Source organism: Lepeophtheirus salmonis, chromosome 7 (genome assembly GCF_016086655.4).
Source record: "Lepeophtheirus salmonis chromosome 7, UVic_Lsal_1.4, whole genome shotgun sequence".
In the NCBI taxonomy this organism is placed as follows: Eukaryota; Metazoa; Arthropoda; class Copepoda; order Siphonostomatoida; family Caligidae; genus Lepeophtheirus; species Lepeophtheirus salmonis.
Window position 1 is genome coordinate 19,710,646 of NC_052137.2, and position 18,161 is coordinate 19,728,806.

Genomic DNA, 18,161 nt, shown 5'->3' on the forward strand with positions numbered 1-18,161 from the left:
ATATTGATAACAGCTTTAACTAGAAAATATAAAATAAAAGACTCTTCAGGTTGCCTACAACAACAAACACTCATGCCAAAAAAAGATTAAAGATTTACAATCCTATAAATTATATAAAAATTAAAGGGGGAAACGAATATTCATTTTTTCCCCATGTGATTAAATAATATGTTAAATTCTCCAATCTCCATGTAAAAATAGAATATCGTAATTTTTCAAGTTTAGTGGAACGATTTCCAAGACTTTTTTATAGTAAATTTGTATCTTATAAGCCTTGTAATTAAATAACATTTTCATTATTTATTATAAGAAGATAGGCATCAATATCTTCTATCAGCATTATTATATACTTGTATCTTTTAAAAAAAAGTCATTATGTCCCATAAATAATATGTTGAACAGTACATACATATTATTAAGTAAAAAACTAGGAATAATCGGGAAAGAAACTATCAAACTAAGTCGATACCCATATAATTTATCACTTATTTTAAACTCAATCCTAAGCTGCAGTTTATTTTTATTATTTAACGAACTAAACTTGGTGTGATGATTTTATGCAGTAGGTATTTTATGCATTGCCAGATATATATACAATGTTATTAAAAACATTAAACTTTTTAAATGATTTATAGCAAATTATATATTTTAATAGATTTTCATTCGACTTAAAATAAAGCTCAAATCAAAAATACTGTTTCTTAATTCTCTCTTAATGAAATTTATATTCACTTTTAGCCATAATTTTCGGTTACAAGAGCATATTCTATGGATTATAGAACCCTGAAGTTTTAATTTTCTTATTAAATCAAATTTTACTGTATTTTTTTTTTCAGACATGTTTAGAAACATCCAAAAATATTTAATATTAACATTAGTTCAAACATTAAATGTCTGAAACCTGTGGCGACACTGTGGCCATATCGTCACTCTAGTTTGAAAATGTTTTATTGATTAAAACATTTTAAAACATAGACGTTTGACTATATACGAAAAAAGGAAGATTCAATAAATTTTCTTAAGACCTAAGAATCCAAGAAGATGATTTAAAACCCAATAGCTGGTAGGGGCCCCCAAGTACTGGTAGCCTTGCCCAAAATTGGTGGTGACAAGATCAACTAATATATTTATTTGTATGTATTCATTTAATTATACCTTTAATAAACATTCTCATTAATGGATTGTTACATTCAAAGGAATCATCTTTTAGTTTGATTTTGTTTTTTAAAATTTCAATTTAATCTATATAGAAAAGGAATATATTATGCATGCGTGCCAATTGATTGATAGTTTATTAAATTATTAATTATTATATATACTATACTACAGCGAACTCTTTACAATACTGTGATATTTTACATTGATACTGTAAATACTTTGAATATATTTCCCACAGGAAAATTTTCACTGGATATAAAATTCTAAGTAAGTATATTTTATTCTCTGAGGTCTTCAAGAAAATATTCAATGAGCTATACTTGTGAGCAAAGACTTGGATTTGTTTCCACCCCTGTTATAGACTCTTTCCATTTTATTAAGTATTACGTCGGAATATTATCGTACTATTACGAAAGTTTTTTGGAAGCAAGCTTATTTGTTCATATTCATGTAATAATAAATAAATAAATAATTTTAAGAGGTTGAGTGATTTTTAAGTGGTTGAATTCCCGTAATCATAAACTTCACCATTTATGATGTGATGTAAAATCAGTGCTTCAAAGTGGTGCCCTCTGTGAAAAAAAGATTGAAAGGAATAAACTAATATCTGAATAATTACACTGTACACAAGAGAAGACAAAGTCTAACTGATGTCAAACTAATTTATATTACTTACTTTAGCTATAACAATATAGAGTACGAGAAGTTAGTTAAAAACTTTAAAGTTTTAACTAGATTTGTGATTTCAACAACACAATTTTGGAGGGATGGGAAGTGCAGTGAAGAATTACACAGACAAAGAACTGAAGGAGATTGGGAACAAGTATTTTGCTGCTAGGAACTTTGACTCCGCTATTGACTCTTATACAAAAGCCATTCTTAAAAATTCCAATGTTTCCTATTACTACACAAATCGTTCTCTTTGCTACTTAAATCTCAAGCGATGGAATGCAGCTGTTACAGACGCCAAAAGAGCTTTGGAAAAGGATCCGAATTTAGTCAAAGGACATTTTTATTTAGGTAACTTCTTTGTGCACTTAAATGTATTATATCAATGAATGATTATTATATTGTTATTGAAGGCAAGGCGTTGTTAGAGAAAGACAGCTACGATGAATCAATTAAACATTTACAGAGAGCTTTGGATCTTTCTAAAGAGCAAAAACTCAACTTTGGTGATGACATTGCAGTTCAACTTAGAATAGCCCGTAAAAAAAGATGGAATGTTCAGGAGGAAAAGCGTGTTCAGCAAGAAATAGAACTTCAAACCTTCTTAAATAAGCTTATACTAGATGACAAAGACAGACAAATTGAGAAATTACGCTTAGAAGGAGGAGGAAATGCCGACTTACAGGTTGTGTTTTACATATATTGCAATACTTGTAATAATTTTAAGTTACATCATAATATTATGAACTTGGCTTTAAATTAGTCTTACTTATTATGAGACGACCTTTTTAAATTCATTTTATTAGACGTGAATGATTGTAATACTAATCTTTTGTTAAAATATCCCATTCTTATGAAGTTTCTCTGATATAAATGTCTAATTTCATCGGTCAATAATTAACTTTTAACTTATATTACATAATATTATCGTAGGCTGAAAAGCTTGAACACGAAGCAAATGATATAATTGGCCAAGTGAACACCCTTTTTGCTAAGGTTGACGAGAAGAGACAAAAGAGAGAAGTACCTGATCACCTCTGTGGAAAGATTAGTTTTGAAATCCTTAAAGAACCCGTCATCACTCCGAGTGGAATTACTTACGACAGAAAAGATATTGAAGAACATCTTCAACGGGTAGGTCATTTCGATCCCGTGACTCGAAAAAAACTTAGTCAAGATCAACTTATTCCTAATTTTGCAATGAAAGAAGTGGTCGATGGTTTTTTAACTGATAACGAATGGGCATTAGACTATTAAAGAAAACATTTAAAGACCTTTTAATTTAAGCTATGAAGCGTTTCCCCGTATTTTTCTAGTTCAACAACAATTTAATTTACACTTAACAATTATATTACAGTTAAGTGCTTCTTTTTAAAAGATAAAAAATATATAAGCCTCTATAATTGAATATCATTTTCATTCATTATAATTAGTCCAGGCGTGGGGAATTGAAAGCCATTTAAAATGAGATTATCCGTGTACATCAGAAGATAATTAATATCATAGAGTCGATAAGAGTTAATTTTATTCAATTTACCTATTGTTTTTCCAACTTTATAAGTACATTAAACTTGTAAATAAGTGTTAGGAAATTTGTAAATAGGTTCACTAGATATTAAAGAATAATATATTAGTTAATATATGGCAGAATAAAAAAGTTTAATTTTTTAATTTTCTTCCATCAAAAATTATGCTTCAAGAAGGATTTGGTCCTTATATTAAAGATGTCAATGCGTAATTAAATTTCTTACTTTATGATTAAGTTAAAGAAACTTAACTCGTCATATCTTAACAATGTTTATTTTTTATTACTGTCTGATCCTGATAAATTAGGGGGTGTCACGATATCATTTTTTTTACGACACGATTATTTAAGTATATGGAGAGTCACGATAACGATAGAGTATTAAAGAAACATAAAGTGATTTTTTGTTTAATTCAAGAAAATTTTCAACTTAGATATTGTTCAATTTGATAATACGAAATTATGTGCAATAAAATATTGTAGTAGCCCTATACAATGCTAGTTTTAGAGAATGGCGTTATTTAAGTTGTTTTTCTTTCTTTTTTTAAATATTAATTTTCTTCAAAACACAGTTACAAACCCGGATATGACCTATCAACAAAAAGAAAGCGAGAATGTATTTTCTCAAAACTGACAGTGGATTACATTTGTGTCTTTCGATAAATTATCGTCAATGTCTATGAAAGGGCTGCAAGTTGCACTTTAAGTAACAAAAAATGATCGTCATAGTAATAATAAATTGATAGATTCTATTTGAAAGGATAAATCGGGGCCAAAATAAGTATCTTTATCAAATAAAAGTTTCAAACTATAGTTAAAAAATTTGTGCTTCCTAACTCATGCTACATATTGGAATACGTAGCCTAGCATTTACCGAAATAGGGCCATAGAATATTGGGCTGTATACGAAGTAAAAAAATATATTGGGGTTTTCTCCTTTTCTTGATTTTTATTTAAGATTGTTTTTATCATGACGCACGACATATGCTAGAATAAGCTCTGCCCCTATAATCAGTGCCTGTTTTATAGGGAAAGGTACATTGAAGTCATTTTTCCGACCTTGTGTTTGATTATAAAAGAATATGGAACCAGCAAAGAGTATATCTAAATATTAAAAAGAGCCCTACATTTTATTTTCTACAAAAAAATAAAATCAAAGTTAATTTCTTTAAGTAAAAACTTCCAAATTTATTTTCTAAAAAAATCGAAATTAAATTCAAATGTAAAAAAAGACTCTGCACATGTATTTTTGTCTTTGGTACCGCATACAAGCCAATTACAGATAGACCTCTTTGGTATTGTATCATCATGGACATCAGCAGGAGGTGGGTGAAAGGGGCTGTAACCCCCCTCAAAGAATATTCTTTTTCCAAGAAAATGTAATATTTGGAGTTTGATTTTCTGTGAAAACTCTAGATTTTTTGAAATTTTTTGTGAACAGCTGTGGATGTTAAATTTTTTCCCCTAAAAATTTTAATTTTTGGATTTTTTCCCCAAAAAATTAACCCCCTCCTCCCCCAAAAAAAAAAAAATATCATCCTGCGGACGCCCTTGATCATGTGCAGATGTAGTGTTGTAATATTAAATCGTACATTAATTTTTAAACTTTCTTGGATGAAATCTTTTTAAGAGCTGTTTTTCTAATTCTTCAAAATACCTCCAATTTTAATTATTAATATTAAATAACACTTATGACCTCCACCTTTTATTTTTGTAATAATGTTCCTTAGATGTACATTGGGATATCATTTGCAACATCAGAATCCCCCTATGCTCCTATGTAGTATTCCGTCTCTTTCGCTTTAAGCCATTTTGCCTCCTGAGACTTGCCCTTAATGCCATTTTTATTCAAGAAAATTTTGCCTTAATATATACATAAATAAAGTTTATACGTTTTTATTGTTTATTTTTAGTTGAAATAGATATTTTAATCAAAATATGTATTGCTTATTATTATAAAAACTATTCAATGTCTGTTTTTCGTTGGTATAATGATGGAATCATGTCCCAAAATTTGTATTTCATAATTTTATTTCGTCTTTTTTTATATATACTTTTATGACTTCAGCCTATTAAAGAATTAACGATTTCAACCAAAAATAAGCAATAGTGACGTAATAAACCACTTTTATTTATATATATTAAGATGAAATATTCTTGAGGCAAAATGGGTTTAATACTTACGTACCTAGCGTCATAGTACTCATTCAAGTTATTAAATTAATTATAAATTGGTGTCTTCAAACCACGTAATCTGAAAAAAGCATTATTGCACTTTGCATTATTTAGCAACATTTTTTTAATGATCTTTCTTTGAAAAATTGGGAACCCTTTTTTTGGAGCCCTTTTCCTACACTGTGTCAAGATTTTTTTTATTCTAAGTTATACTTCTAAAAGTTCAATGCGTATATCCCATTTTCCCCGATTCTTATATTCCATTGGGGGGGGTCACACTACCTGTGCACCGGCCCTGGCCCCAAGCTTCATCAATATTTTTTGATTGGTAATTGAAGTGGATCAATTTATATAAAATAGATTAATCATGTTAATATATTCTACTACTTTACAACAAAGCCAGGAATAACTGGGAAAATTATTAATATTATTGCATATTAATTATTATAATTATAAAATTATTTTTGTAGCTACCCACTAAGAGCTCAGCGCCGTTTGTTATCCTTCCCTGGGTTAGCTGATTAAAAGCCCACGGAAAAGGTAAATTTTGTTATAAATATTAAATCCTTTCAGCTTGTAATATATATATACATATATTATTGGTGATATCGAATTACTTGTTTGTTTTATTCATATGTAGAACTTGATATTTATCAGAAAATAAAGTTCGTAGATAGTTAACTCTGAAATACAATACTAATTGGGATTTAATTGTTTCTTTTCAATATATAATTACTCAGTATTTAAATTTTGCTTAATGGACGTTCTTCATCTCTTTTTTGTTTTAAATCAATCTGTATAAAATTATATTAGAAGCTGTATTTCAAATCTGTAATTAAATAAAAAATTATTTAAAAAAATCTAGTGTTACAATGATTTTTTTTCCCATTAAAAGAATTATTTAAGTACTAAAACATTTTTTCTCATTTATTTAAAAACAAATTGACAAATATTTATATGTTAATGCAGAATACATTTTAAATATCTAGGATATTTACTTTAAATATTTAGCTCTAACATCGATTCAAATGAAATAATATGAGTCTCTTTACTGCACAGAACAGACAGGCAAGTTTTACAAACAGTCCAGTACTTAGTGAGAATCTGTAATTTGAAACATTATACATATATTTAATGTACATAATCTGAGATCTATTGAAATATAAAAATTGATATTTTAAAAATAGTCGGATAACTTATCAAAATAAACATAAAGAAGTATTTGCACAAATATGAGACTTCAAAAGCTATGTTATGAGTTGCTAGTAAATATCCTCCAAAATACCAAAGACGCACATATTATCAGATCATAAGGTTTTAGCCCCTGTCTTTTGGGATGTACGGGGTATTTTGTTCGTCAACCATCTTGAAAAAACCTCACATTTTATGGTTATTAGTTATTACTAACAAGGTTCAAGGTTGTGCCTTTATCGGTCAAGCGGTTCCAGTTCTTGAACCACTTGAACCGGAACCGACAAAGTCGAACCGAGACTGCAATATATTGCTTATCGGTCTCGGTTCTTGAGCTTATTTTCGTTTGTTTTATTTTTTGTTATATTTTTAACCTTTTAATATTCCATCTGCAAAATTTTATGTAAATGAAACACGTCGGTACTTTCATTGTATGACGCAACCTTTCCTCAAAAAGAAATTGGGGGAAAAAGGCTCGAAATCATCTGGTAGTTAGCCAAATAAGTCAACCATCTTCCTGAGCTTTCCCACCCCCTAGCCTCCCCTCATGACCCTACTTTGAAAACCATTGTCTTACGCAACCTTAGTTTTCGTGGACCCTGTTATAGGTTGGGGCACTATGCAGTCTGCGTTTAAGGTAGATACGTCCCTGTTTGTATCTAATATTATTTCCTGGGCCCGAATTCTCTAGCGACGCCTCTTGTTTTAAGTGCCAAACTGAACCTGTATAATAAAGAACTGGGAACAAACACCGAGACCAATAAAGCTGAACTGAGACCGAAACCGTTAGAATGAAAGAACCGAGATCGGGATCGATAGAACTGCTGAATCTGAACTGGACACAACTTTAATTAATGATGATAATATTTAAATTCAAATTATGTTTGAAAAACAAAAAAGTATAAATTTTTTTTGAAGAATAAATAATTAGACTATAATGATTTTGGTTTATTACATTACATATTTATTATTCATTACATCAGTAGTGTTGGATTGGTCTAAAAAAACGAAAAAGGTACAGTCCTATGAGTCCGGTCCTAATAAAAATTTTCAGTCCTAGGACTGTTCCTTATTGGTCTTTTGTAGAAACTACAATAGCTAAAATGACGTAGTTAAATTTGAGTCCCTTAAGTTACATCATTAATCATTATGCACAACCTCCTTCTAAGAGACAAGATACCTGTAGGAGATATGTGACTAGAACGTATTATTATACGTTCTAGATATCATTCATTTTTTTCTTAGCTATTCTATTCTTCCATCCTAGCTATGAGTAAAGAAAATCAAGATAGTTAGGGACTGAAAGACCAATGTATCAGTACATAGGACAGTTGAATGTTAAAAAAGATTGGACTGATAAAAAAAAAAGACTAAAAGGGGCGGGTAAAAGGTGTCCAAGGACTTCCACCACGCTTTTTAATATTTACGTCATAGTGTATGAATGGTTGCGTGTTTTGCAAAGTCTGTCTTTCTTGCCCATCATTTGGTACGATACATCAAATTGAAAATTAGGGCAATAATTACATCATAGACATTGATTGGTTGTGGCTTTTGTCAGAATCTGTCTGTCTAGACCATCAGTCGGTAGGGTACATCAAATTGAAAATTCTAGCAAGCCCGATTACATGATAGTCTAACCTTGGATCGGAGAAATTCACTCTTTAAAATCTCTTGAGGGCCCGTTTCTAGCTAAACAAGAGGCTTGGTGTGAAGTTTAATTTTCTTAAATATGACAGGTGTAGAATCGAAGTGTAGACAGAGTGCACTATATATAGTACTCCTTGATGTATTTCATATGCATTTTCACGATATGTTTAGATTTGAATTAAATATAAACGTTGGTATGTAAAAATGAATTAATATTCGCATGCGTTTTGTATTAGGCATACGGGAAGCACTGGTTCATTAGTCTTTATTAGTGACCCCTCGAGGGACTTAAGTACTCATCAGTCATTCCATCAAACTCTAATTATGATTATTTCCTTCTTGAGGACAGAACATAATATAAATATTGAGTAGTTACGTGTGAGTGTGCTCATGAAAAACAGAATATTACTGAGGATTTCCTGAGGAGTTATCTTCTATATTATTAAAGCAAAATTTGTCTTTTATTCGGGTGCAACTGCTTGTAAAATAATCGATTCGAGGGAAATAACAACATTTGTTGCATAGGTTTCCTATTATACTGAGCCATGGAATGTTAAATATATGTTTAGAATTCCATGACTGAGCGTTACAATAATATCTCAAATTTCTCCTCACAGAATGAGTATTGAATTTTGATTAAATTATATGAACTAGTGGCAAAATAATCAATAACTCAAATGATATAATTCACAGCAAAATCAATGGAAAATTGACTGCATTATTAAAAAAATAATGATCCTCTACTAAAAAAACTACTTTAACTCTTCGAAAACAGTTTTTATTGAATATCTCGAAGAAAAGTTCCATAAAATTATATATTACTTTCACAATAATCCCCATTATATTATACAATTTTGTTTTTAACTTGATAGATCTAGCTTTTTTTAATATCCGTGGTCTCCCTTGCCTTTAAATTATGTCAGGAAAACTCGCCTTTAGGAAAATTTGCCATAAGGATTTCAATATAAATACAATATGTATTATAATAATCTTATAATTAATACATTTTTTGCAATACAGGGCTCAAAGATGAAATTGCCACCCTCTGAGTCACCCTGGAATCCAATGTCGTCGTTATAATAATTATTATAAACATTTTTTAATCCCGAATAATATGGGTTCCAACCATTTTTTAGTCGCATTGGCACGCAAAACAACCCGTGGGTTGTGATATCAAATGGAACTAAAGTAGATGCTGTTTCTGATTATATTACATAAATTGGAACTAGGTTCCAAACCGTTTGTTAGTCGTGCTGGCACACAAAACAACGTCTAAAAATACGTTTTAGTCACACACTTCCTACTTTTAATTAACTTCAAGTATATTTTCTCTCTTTGAAACTTATGAATCATGATGAAACTTCAGCGAATCAATGGAGTCACTGAAGTTGCATACTAATTATTATTTACTGAAGGATTCCTTTAGTATTACCTAGGAGACTATATATAAGGTGTGTCGATAAGATATTTATTTGCTTTTGTTTATAATTGTACTGTCTATTATTAACCTCCAACGATTACGCTACTAAAATTAATTTAAAAAAATAGATTAAAAGTTGTTTTGAATAAAAAAAAAATAGTTCAGAACAAATATTTTCAGCTAAATATATTATAGCGAAGGAATCAAGAAAATATTAATAATAAGTGGATATTATTCTCTAAATATGAAAAAAAAAAAGATATAAAAACATTTAACATATATACATTTAAAAAATATAAACTTACAATAAGATCATTTATTTTGAATATAATAAAAATAGAGTTCAAAGCTAACATTAATCATACTAAGTGCTAACATAACTGAATCCCATAAGCCCATTCTGCGTTGTGATTTTGACTCTTTTCTCAATATATATTTATATTTCTTTAATAATACTAGAGAAATCAAGTTTTCCAAATATATTTATATAGCTTGGAATAGTAATACAGACCAATAATAGTTATTTAACTAATAATCGGAATGATTTTGATGTATCTTCTCGCCTGACAAAAATTTCAATAACGAAATAGCATTTGCAAGTACAAAATAAAACCAAATGAATCAAATAATCGTAATATAATTTTGACACAATTTCAATATTGTCTTCAATCAAACAACTTATATTTAGCTCTTATGGCACACATTAGTAATTTATTTATTTTTGTAAAGATACCAGATTTTAGAGAGGGTAATATTCCAATATGCTTACAAGCAATTTAGCTGCTTAGAAGAGGATTCCTGAGTAAATAAGTTTGGAAATTACAACGACATTCAAATATTCCAAAAAAATCTACATAATTTAAGAAGTTCCTTATATTTTTTAACACATAATCACTTAATAGTTCTTAACAATGAACTTGGGTCCGTTGTGACGTTATCAAAAAGTTGTTAGCTAACGTCAATGAGACTGCGGTTTAGTTTCTATAAAAGACCGATAAGGACCGCTCCTAGGACTGACAAATTTTATTATGACCGGAATTATTGGACTGCAGTATTTTTAGTTTTTTTAGACCGATCCAACACTATTGAGAATATGTCCATTCGACAAACTATCCTGGAACGACAATAAATCATTTAGACTGTATTGAAAATATGGTGTGATAACTGATAACCTGTCTCGCTCTTCCCTACTAAGAAAATGTTTTCACATTTCATCTAGCAACTGGCGAGTTAAATTATTTCTTACGTTTTGATAATGACGTCATCTTTTCATTCATAACAATCAATTCATCCTAATGGAAGGTTCGTCGAGTTTAGTTTTTTTGCTCATCTATGGAACATTTTGCCTCGGATTTATAACCCAGGGTATTGAGTTTAAAGGAGCTGGAGTTTCTCCTGAGGCCATTTTAGATTCTTGGTTTCTTCCGCCCAAGGAACACTCCTTTTTAACCTTTCACTTGAAACTCTCAATCGGAACATTATTTCTCCATTCAGCTCTTCCAATTGGATTTTCCATTGGTGAATAGAACTACGTCTTACCTTAATTGAAGCGAATTAATTATTGGTGTTTTTCTATTATTTATAGGTCATTCCTACTTTTCGTCATTTATTGATCAAAATTATGATGGATCAATTCTGAGATACTTTCAAGATTCGAAAATAAATTATGTCTTTGTCCAATTTGCCCTAGCATTATTAATTTTAGGGACTACAATCGCTTTTTATTATATGACAAATAATAATCATCCTATGATAAAGGAACTGTCACGCTACGCTAGAGGATCTCAAACATGGAAAAATGTCTGTGATGACATAGATGTTGAATCTAGAAGGTTTAATAGTTGATTCATACATATCTATCTATGTAGATGACACATTGAACTGTTGTGTTTTCAGAATGGACAAAATTGTGGTGGATGTTAGTCCAATAACTCAAATCATAATAACTGACAATTGGTTTCTGTACATTGGACAGTTACCATGGAGCTTTAAAGTTATCCATCAGTCTGATCTGTCACTTAATATTGTTCAAAGTGATCATCATCAGCTTTCCCGAGACGGAACACCTGGTGGTACTCAATTTATTACCATCAAAGCTTCAAATAGAAGACCCGGTGCTCACCCTTTTACCTTCAGAATTAATTCATTCGAATACCAGAATCTCCAAAGTAAAATAACTACATCTATTATCAACGAAGGAAATATAAGAATATTTAAATCAGTGAGTGAAAGATTTGTTGAAGTCTTTGAAGAACAAGTTAAACTTAATCCAACAATGCCTTACGAAGATTCGGTAATAATTTTGTACCTAATTATTTGATAAATTTACAAAATACATTTTATGCTCACTGATTGTAAAGGAATTGGAGGCTTGTATCGGTTGTATGGTTCAAAATGCAAATGTTCGCCTCCAAAGACGTTGTGGAGATCAAAATGGTGACTCAGGAGATCCCTGTGTTACATGTTATTGTAGACCGATGTGGTGTGTTGGATGTATGGCAAGATGGTTTGCCTCTAGACAAAATCAGAATGATACAGAAACGTGGCTTGGCTCTAAATGCCCTTGTCCAACATGTCGATCAAAATTCTGTATCCTCGATGTGAGCATGATTGCTCCAATGTAGATTTTTTAAATTTGACCGCTTCATTACTTAATTAACCCTTTAACGCCCAAGTTGACCTTACGATCAGTTTTAAAAAAATGCGCCTTTAATAGTTTATGATATGCCAATTAGGAATATACAGGTCAAGAACATGTTTTCTAATTAATGATATGAATGATAAATGTCTTTATTATCTTTCTAGTCTTTAAACAACACGGTTATATATTATAAATTATATGTGCTATGTCTAAATGGACCATATGCTCTCCTTAAATTTTTATCAATTTATTTTATTTACATCAAGTCTTCAAATTAAATCCCCCCCCCTATTTAAAAAATGTAGGCAGTAAAGGGTTAATTATCGTCTGTAAAAAGGCTTACCAACGTTAATACATAGCTAATTAATAGTTTATTTATCTACAGATATACATAGATTGTAATATTTTTAACAACAATGTGATTTATAAACCAAAAAATGTCATTAAATCATTACAAACAAAAAAATTAAAAATATCACAGCCAAGGATGGAAATGTTAATGATGATATATTATTATAAAATATAAAGATTAGTTATTTCTGTATGAATATGGATTTAAGTGTATTATTCCCTAATAAGTGGGTTGAATCCTCTTTGTAATCGTTCAACCAAACCGATAATGCGGAAGGTACTCTTCGAAGTGTCCTACTTGGGTTAACATATTGCTTTAGTCTACGTAGATATACACATATCACAACTATCACCAAAAGCAAACAAAGAAGGACCATATATTGAGAACTTAAAATACTCAAAGTTGGATGATGGGAATATCGACGGGATTTGTTCTTCATTTGCATTTCAATGGCTCTATATTGATTTAAAAAAATGAAATTAAATTAATTAAAATGGTTTCTTAAGGGAAAATATTTTCAAAAGTGACGAAATATTCATATCTGCATTAAAACCAATAATATATTTTAAGAGCTCAAAAAAATTAGGATCCCTATGCTTGATACCGGTATTACTTAAGTCGATCTATCAGTAAATATTTTTTCGTGCAAATAACATATTTAATTTCTAAAAAATACATGTTGAAAAACAAGTTAAGCAACATAATGATTTTGAACATCGTGGGGAATGACTTTTCATAAAAAACTAAAAAAAGAAAAATTATCCATAATTTTCTTGGTAGAGCATTTAATGAATAAATTATTCAAAAAATATATTTCAAAAGTTTAATTTATCTCCTTAATTGCTTTCAAATGGTAAATCACCCAATTGTATTTAGGTTAAATAGGTTCAAACACTGAATAATTCAGAGATTAGAATTGGAATAAGCTACACAGTTTTCGAATATCCAATACATATAATATTACTTTGATATAAACACAAGCTTACCTTAGTGGAAAATATCTTGTTCGGTATAAAATTGCTCCAAGAGTCCAATGCACAACTTCACCATTGATAGTACTAGGAGAAGACGTTAACTTAGTGTAAGATTTGGGGAATTTGTAGCCTTCATGAAGAACAGCACAAATCCATGCACTTTTGAAACACTGCGTTTCCATTCTCATGTCTTCTAAATGTTCACTAGAGTGCACTTCAAGGGTTTTCTTCCAAGATTCATTGCAAAAGGCCTACAAAAATCGAGTATATTATGTACTCTTATAGTATGAATAATTAATTTATATACAACCTTAGAGGCGTCAGCAAATTTGTTATAATTGTAGTGACCACCCATTTGGAAAACATCATTCATAGAATACCAAAATTCAGACATTCCATAAAATTTTGTACGTTCAAATTTGAAACTAGGAAGTTGAATACCATCATCAGGACAAACAGTATCACATTCTACATATGAGTCTCTTTTTTCAGTAAATTTAGCTATAGCTTCGTAACACTTATTCCAATTTCCAGTTCCTATAAAGTATATTTTTTGATCTTGATTTAATTGACTTTTGATACTTGGACTAACGTTGGTTAGTTTATCAATGTCTATTTTTAGGGAACTTTCATATTCCAATCCATTAGGATAGCAAGGATTCTCTAACTTTGACGTACTATCAATTCCTTTAATTGTAGAATTCCTATTAGAAATTATAAAAATAAGTAAATAAAATAATTAATCATTGCACACATACCCCGTACTATTGTTGAAATTTTGTGAAACCAGGAACTGCCGCTCCATTCGAGAAAGAGCCTCATTAGCACCATATCCCAAATATGTCATAATATAAACTCTATATGTATGTTCTGAATCATGCTCTTTGCACCCCAAATTAATCTCTACAACATGAGGATAATTCTTAACTGAATCTGCAACCTCTAAAGCAATTTGCATGGATGCTCCACCCATATCCATAACCCCAACAGTTGTTGGTCTTTTATGAAGCAAAGGCCGACCATTTTCATATGCAGTATAGTGATTAGTAAACTTTCCAAGAACGTAGTTGATGGCAAGCCATTGATAGATCCCTTCTTGTTTCCCAGTAATAATTTCAAGGTTATTCTCAGGGAAAATAAAATTTGAATTTTCATTCACTGTTATCCTAAGGTGCTTCATAATATTCAACTGTTTGTCTCTACCAAGAAGTCGCATTCCAGCAGTAGCAAGGATGAATAACGGAGTTTCCTTGTGCTTGGAGGAGGGAATATGTTCTTGAGCAAAATCTAACAAAGGCTTAATGTATATATACGATCTTTCTGGCGTTTCACTTAAACTTGATAGACCCGGTGTAATCTTTTTCACATAGGGTTGGTTTTCAAAGTTTCTCAATGGACTGATCTTGAGGAGCTCATGAGGATTTCCTGAGTGACTTGGCCAAACATAGAGGTACACTCGACTTCCACTACTTCCAGCGTCAATTACTACAGCGTAATTGGAATTCTTATCCAAGTCAGCAAATTCCTCATCTGTTATGAATAATAAACATAATTGATCGATTAATTAAATATTCAAAAGATAATAAATGAAGGACGTCAAACAAACCTGAATAGGAAATGATCGAAGAATTATCCGCCACAAATGTAAAGAAGAAGATAAAGGCCAAGAGTAGGGTGGCAAAAAATAGTAAGGAAATTTGCCATAAAGAATATCGCTCTTTACAGCATAGCACACTCCAATTCATGATTTAAGCCTTGAGGGATCCCTTCTGAGTGTAGTTCAAGCCATATTGTTATTACATTTTAATGTAATATTTCCACGTTACACTTACAGACTTTGACATTTGATTCACTCCAATTCGATAATGACGTCATCAATGAACCTACTCGGGGCAACAACAAATAAGATGAGTTGACTTGAGTAACTAGTAATACTCTCACTAAACATGGGCTGATACAAAAAAAAATCCGTCCCAATCAGGACTGTGGGGTAGGAAAATTTGACTCCGGCTACAAAAATTCTTATATTTATGTAAATAAAATTTATTTATAATCGAAGGATTACATTGTAAGCACTTATTAAATTATAAGTACTATAAATTTATGAAATTTGAAAGTTAACTCACTCATAAGTTTACTTCACAAATTTCAAACGTGCTCTATAGTCTATAAAATCACAATTCCCGAATATCTCTAAAGTATAAATTATTATGTTGGGTGGAACATAACCACTAGCCATGTTACTTCATTAATCATTACTTAGTTTGGCAATTAGTCAATAGCATCAGAGTAAAGAGTAACGTTGCAGTGAGAGGTGTTTGTACTGTAGTTCCTCGGTTACGAGTACATAAAATATTTTCAGAAACTTATGAATGTATCAGTAATAGATAATGGGGAAAAAATTAATGGATTTTGATCCATTTCATTTGTTATTCCTTTTTTTTTTCTTTTATACACGCGTACAATCACATAATTACTTAATTCATATTATTAACAAAATCTAACAACACATGTTAAAATTAAATTATCGAACAAAGGGGTTTGGGTACATCTAGTTTTACATAAAATACTCTGCAATTTGGTAATTATAAAATTAATTAATTCCCCTTCTGGGCTTGTATAAATATAACAGAAACTCTTTACTCTTAAATATATTTTATGTTTCCCATCGAGCATCTATCACTATGATCAAATGGTCTCATATTTTACTTTTCTCACAACATTCATATTAAAAAAAATTCTTGTGGTATCTTATTCCCTGTCACAGAAAAACAGATCCTCTCCTCATGAGTCTTGGTTGTAAATACTACTAAGAGAAAGAGTGCTTATATTTACCCTATACTTTAACCAATATAGAGATAAATCCACTCACCAGACTACTTAATAGCTGTGTAGCCATGATCTCATCGTGTAATCCCACTTCAAACAGGATCATTCATTGAATCAATGTTTGACCGGAAGAACTCTTCTTCCTCTCAATCATAGTTTTTAGTGACAGTAGTCTATTTAAATATAATTAGAAGTTAAGTAGTTCTTGTAAGTACATCTATATTAAATAAGTTATATTACACATCTCTTATAATAAGATTAATATAAAACAGTGTTTCCCAACCAGTGGGTTTCGATCCTATGCCATGGTGTCATAATTGATTTTGAGCAGAATGTGTATATTTGTTCTCGGAGAATTTGCCTTAAGCACCTTCACCACACTCTCTTTTGCCTCTTGTGCACTTGCCGTCATACATGCTTGCCTCCAACATATTTGCCGTGCTACATACTTGCTGCCCATCGCTTTCGCCATCAAAAGTTATAAAATATATCTTATACAGTAAATATTGACATTTCATTGCTATTTTAAGAAATAATTAATACTTTTGAGTTCTAAATTGAAGTCAGGGCTTGGATATGTAATAACGAATTGACTTCCATAATACCTATAAAATAAATAAATATCTATATAAGCTTGAAATTTCTTTTTTCTTTTTCACCGTTCCATCATTCTTCGATGATACTTGAAGATGCATTCGAACAAAGACATCCACGAGTGGCTTAGCACCATGCAGAACGCTCACGTGTATAGTTTTAAAATTCTTACTAGTGATGTGAATTTCGGATCTATTTGACGATTCAGACTGTATAAGATATATTACATATCTTTTGAGGGCGAAAATGCAGGGCAGCAAGTCTGTAGCACGGCAAACATGTTGGAGGTATACATGTATGGTAGCAAAAAAAAATTGACGGCGAGGGTGCAGGAGGCAAAAGAGTGCGAGGCGAACATGTTTGAAGCAAAGCTGCCTGTCACCGTCTATATTATATAAAACACGGTGAAAGATATTAAGACAGTAATATAAATTGATACAATAGAACTAAATATAAACTCAACACAACGTCTGAGCCAGTATTGAAGATATTTGGTTTCTGTTTTGTTTTGGTCGCGCCACCACTGGTGTTCCTTCCATTAGTATAGAAAAATTAGTCGATTTTGATTAGCAAAATTTGAGGGCCGATTTTTTTTCCTCAGTGGTTAGATTTTTTTGTAAGAAAGAAAAAACTCCGTGTCAATGGTGGTCAAGGCTCCTGCTGGGGAATCAAATAGATTTGCTTCATAGGCCATTCTTGACTCAAAAACATCAACAATTCCGTATGAAACGTTCTAGGAGTCTTATCAAGTACCTCAAGCATCTTGGCGACCGGAAGATTTTCTTCTCCGATGAAGAATTTAGGGATTGTATAGTTACTTGATATATAAATTATCTCTAATTCATAGATGTAATATTTTGCAGTTTTTTTGTACAAAAAATAAAAAGATAATTTAAGAATTGGGGTCATTTTCTGATTGCTTTTTCTAAAATGGTTATTTGAAAGATTTAGAACCACTGATTTAGAAAATAATATTTAAAGAAAAT

General features: G+C 30.7%; 3 protein-coding genes and 2 long non-coding RNA genes across 5 annotated transcripts; 2 read left to right on the top strand and 3 right to left on the bottom strand.

Annotated features, from left to right (window-relative positions):
- Window positions 1-1,275: 1,275 nt before the first annotated feature.
- LOC139905923 (uncharacterized) lies at window positions 1,276-1,975 on the bottom strand. Its single transcript, XR_011781073.1, has 2 exons — window positions 1,835-1,975; window positions 1,276-1,730 (listed from the first exon to the last, which is right to left on the bottom strand). It is a non-coding gene; the product is annotated as an uncharacterized lncRNA (long non-coding RNA).
- On the top strand, window positions 1,725-4,556 carry STUB1 (STIP1 homology and U-box containing protein 1). The gene is made up of 3 exons (XM_040716448.2): window positions 1,725-2,178; window positions 2,241-2,512; window positions 2,761-4,556. The coding sequence occupies exons 1-3, from the start codon at window positions 1,926-1,928 to the stop codon at window positions 3,082-3,084; spliced, it is 849 nt and encodes a 282-aa protein (XP_040572382.1). The 5' UTR covers window positions 1,725-1,925; the 3' UTR covers window positions 3,085-4,556.
- Window positions 4,557-10,413: 5,857 nt separating this feature from the next.
- LOC139905924 (uncharacterized) lies at window positions 10,414-12,256 on the bottom strand. Its single transcript, XR_011781074.1, has 3 exons — window positions 12,135-12,256; window positions 11,032-11,324; window positions 10,414-10,899 (listed from the first exon to the last, which is right to left on the bottom strand). It is a non-coding gene; the product is annotated as an uncharacterized lncRNA (long non-coding RNA).
- On the top strand, window positions 11,081-12,899 carry LOC121121370 (E3 ubiquitin-protein ligase TM129). Its single transcript, XM_040716261.2, has 4 exons — window positions 11,081-11,303; window positions 11,371-11,617; window positions 11,682-12,078; window positions 12,146-12,899. The coding sequence occupies exons 1-4, from the start codon at window positions 11,081-11,083 to the stop codon at window positions 12,407-12,409; spliced, it is 1,131 nt and encodes a 376-aa protein (XP_040572195.1). The 3' UTR covers window positions 12,410-12,899.
- On the bottom strand, window positions 12,560-16,097 carry LOC121121369 (ectonucleoside triphosphate diphosphohydrolase 7). Its single transcript, XM_040716260.2, has 5 exons — window positions 15,359-16,097; window positions 14,511-15,282; window positions 14,063-14,456; window positions 13,765-14,003; window positions 12,560-13,233 (listed from the first exon to the last, which is right to left on the bottom strand). The coding sequence occupies exons 1-5, from the start codon at window positions 15,495-15,497 to the stop codon at window positions 12,960-12,962; spliced, it is 1,818 nt and encodes a 605-aa protein (XP_040572194.1). The 5' UTR covers window positions 15,498-16,097; the 3' UTR covers window positions 12,560-12,959.
- Between the last annotated feature and the right edge of the window lie 2,064 nt (window positions 16,098-18,161).

What these genes read in the sequence shown, in the direction of transcription:
- STUB1 (XM_040716448.2), top strand. Translation starts at nt 1,926, where the DNA reads ATGGGAAGTGCAGTGAAGAATTACACAGACAAAGAACTGAAGGAGATT. An exon ending in CAAAGGACATTTTTATTTAG is followed by an intron (nt 2,179 to 2,240) that starts GTAACTTCTTTG and finishes TTGTTATTGAAG; the next exon opens with GCAAGGCGTTGTTAGAGAAA. An exon ending in GAGGAAATGCCGACTTACAG is followed by an intron (nt 2,513 to 2,760) that starts GTTGTGTTTTAC and finishes ATATTATCGTAG; the next exon opens with GCTGAAAAGCTTGAACACGA.
- LOC121121370 (XM_040716261.2), top strand. Translation starts at nt 11,081, where the DNA reads ATGGAAGGTTCGTCGAGTTTAGTTTTTTTGCTCATCTATGGAACATTT. An exon ending in TCCAATTGGATTTTCCATTG is followed by an intron (nt 11,304 to 11,370) that starts GTGAATAGAACT and finishes TATTATTTATAG; the next exon opens with GTCATTCCTACTTTTCGTCA. An exon ending in ATAGATGTTGAATCTAGAAG is followed by an intron (nt 11,618 to 11,681) that starts GTTTAATAGTTG and finishes TTGTGTTTTCAG; the next exon opens with AATGGACAAAATTGTGGTGG.
- LOC121121369 (XM_040716260.2), bottom strand. Translation starts at nt 15,497, where the DNA reads ATGAATTGGAGTGTGCTATGCTGTAAAGAGCGATATTCTTTATGGCAA. An exon ending in TTCGATCATTTCCTATTCAG is followed by an intron (nt 15,283 to 15,358) that starts GTTTGTTTGACG and finishes TATTCATAACAG; the next exon opens with ATGAGGAATTTGCTGACTTG. An exon ending in AATTTGCTGACGCCTCTAAG is followed by an intron (nt 14,004 to 14,062) that starts GTTGTATATAAA and finishes CGATTTTTGTAG; the next exon opens with GCCTTTTGCAATGAATCTTG.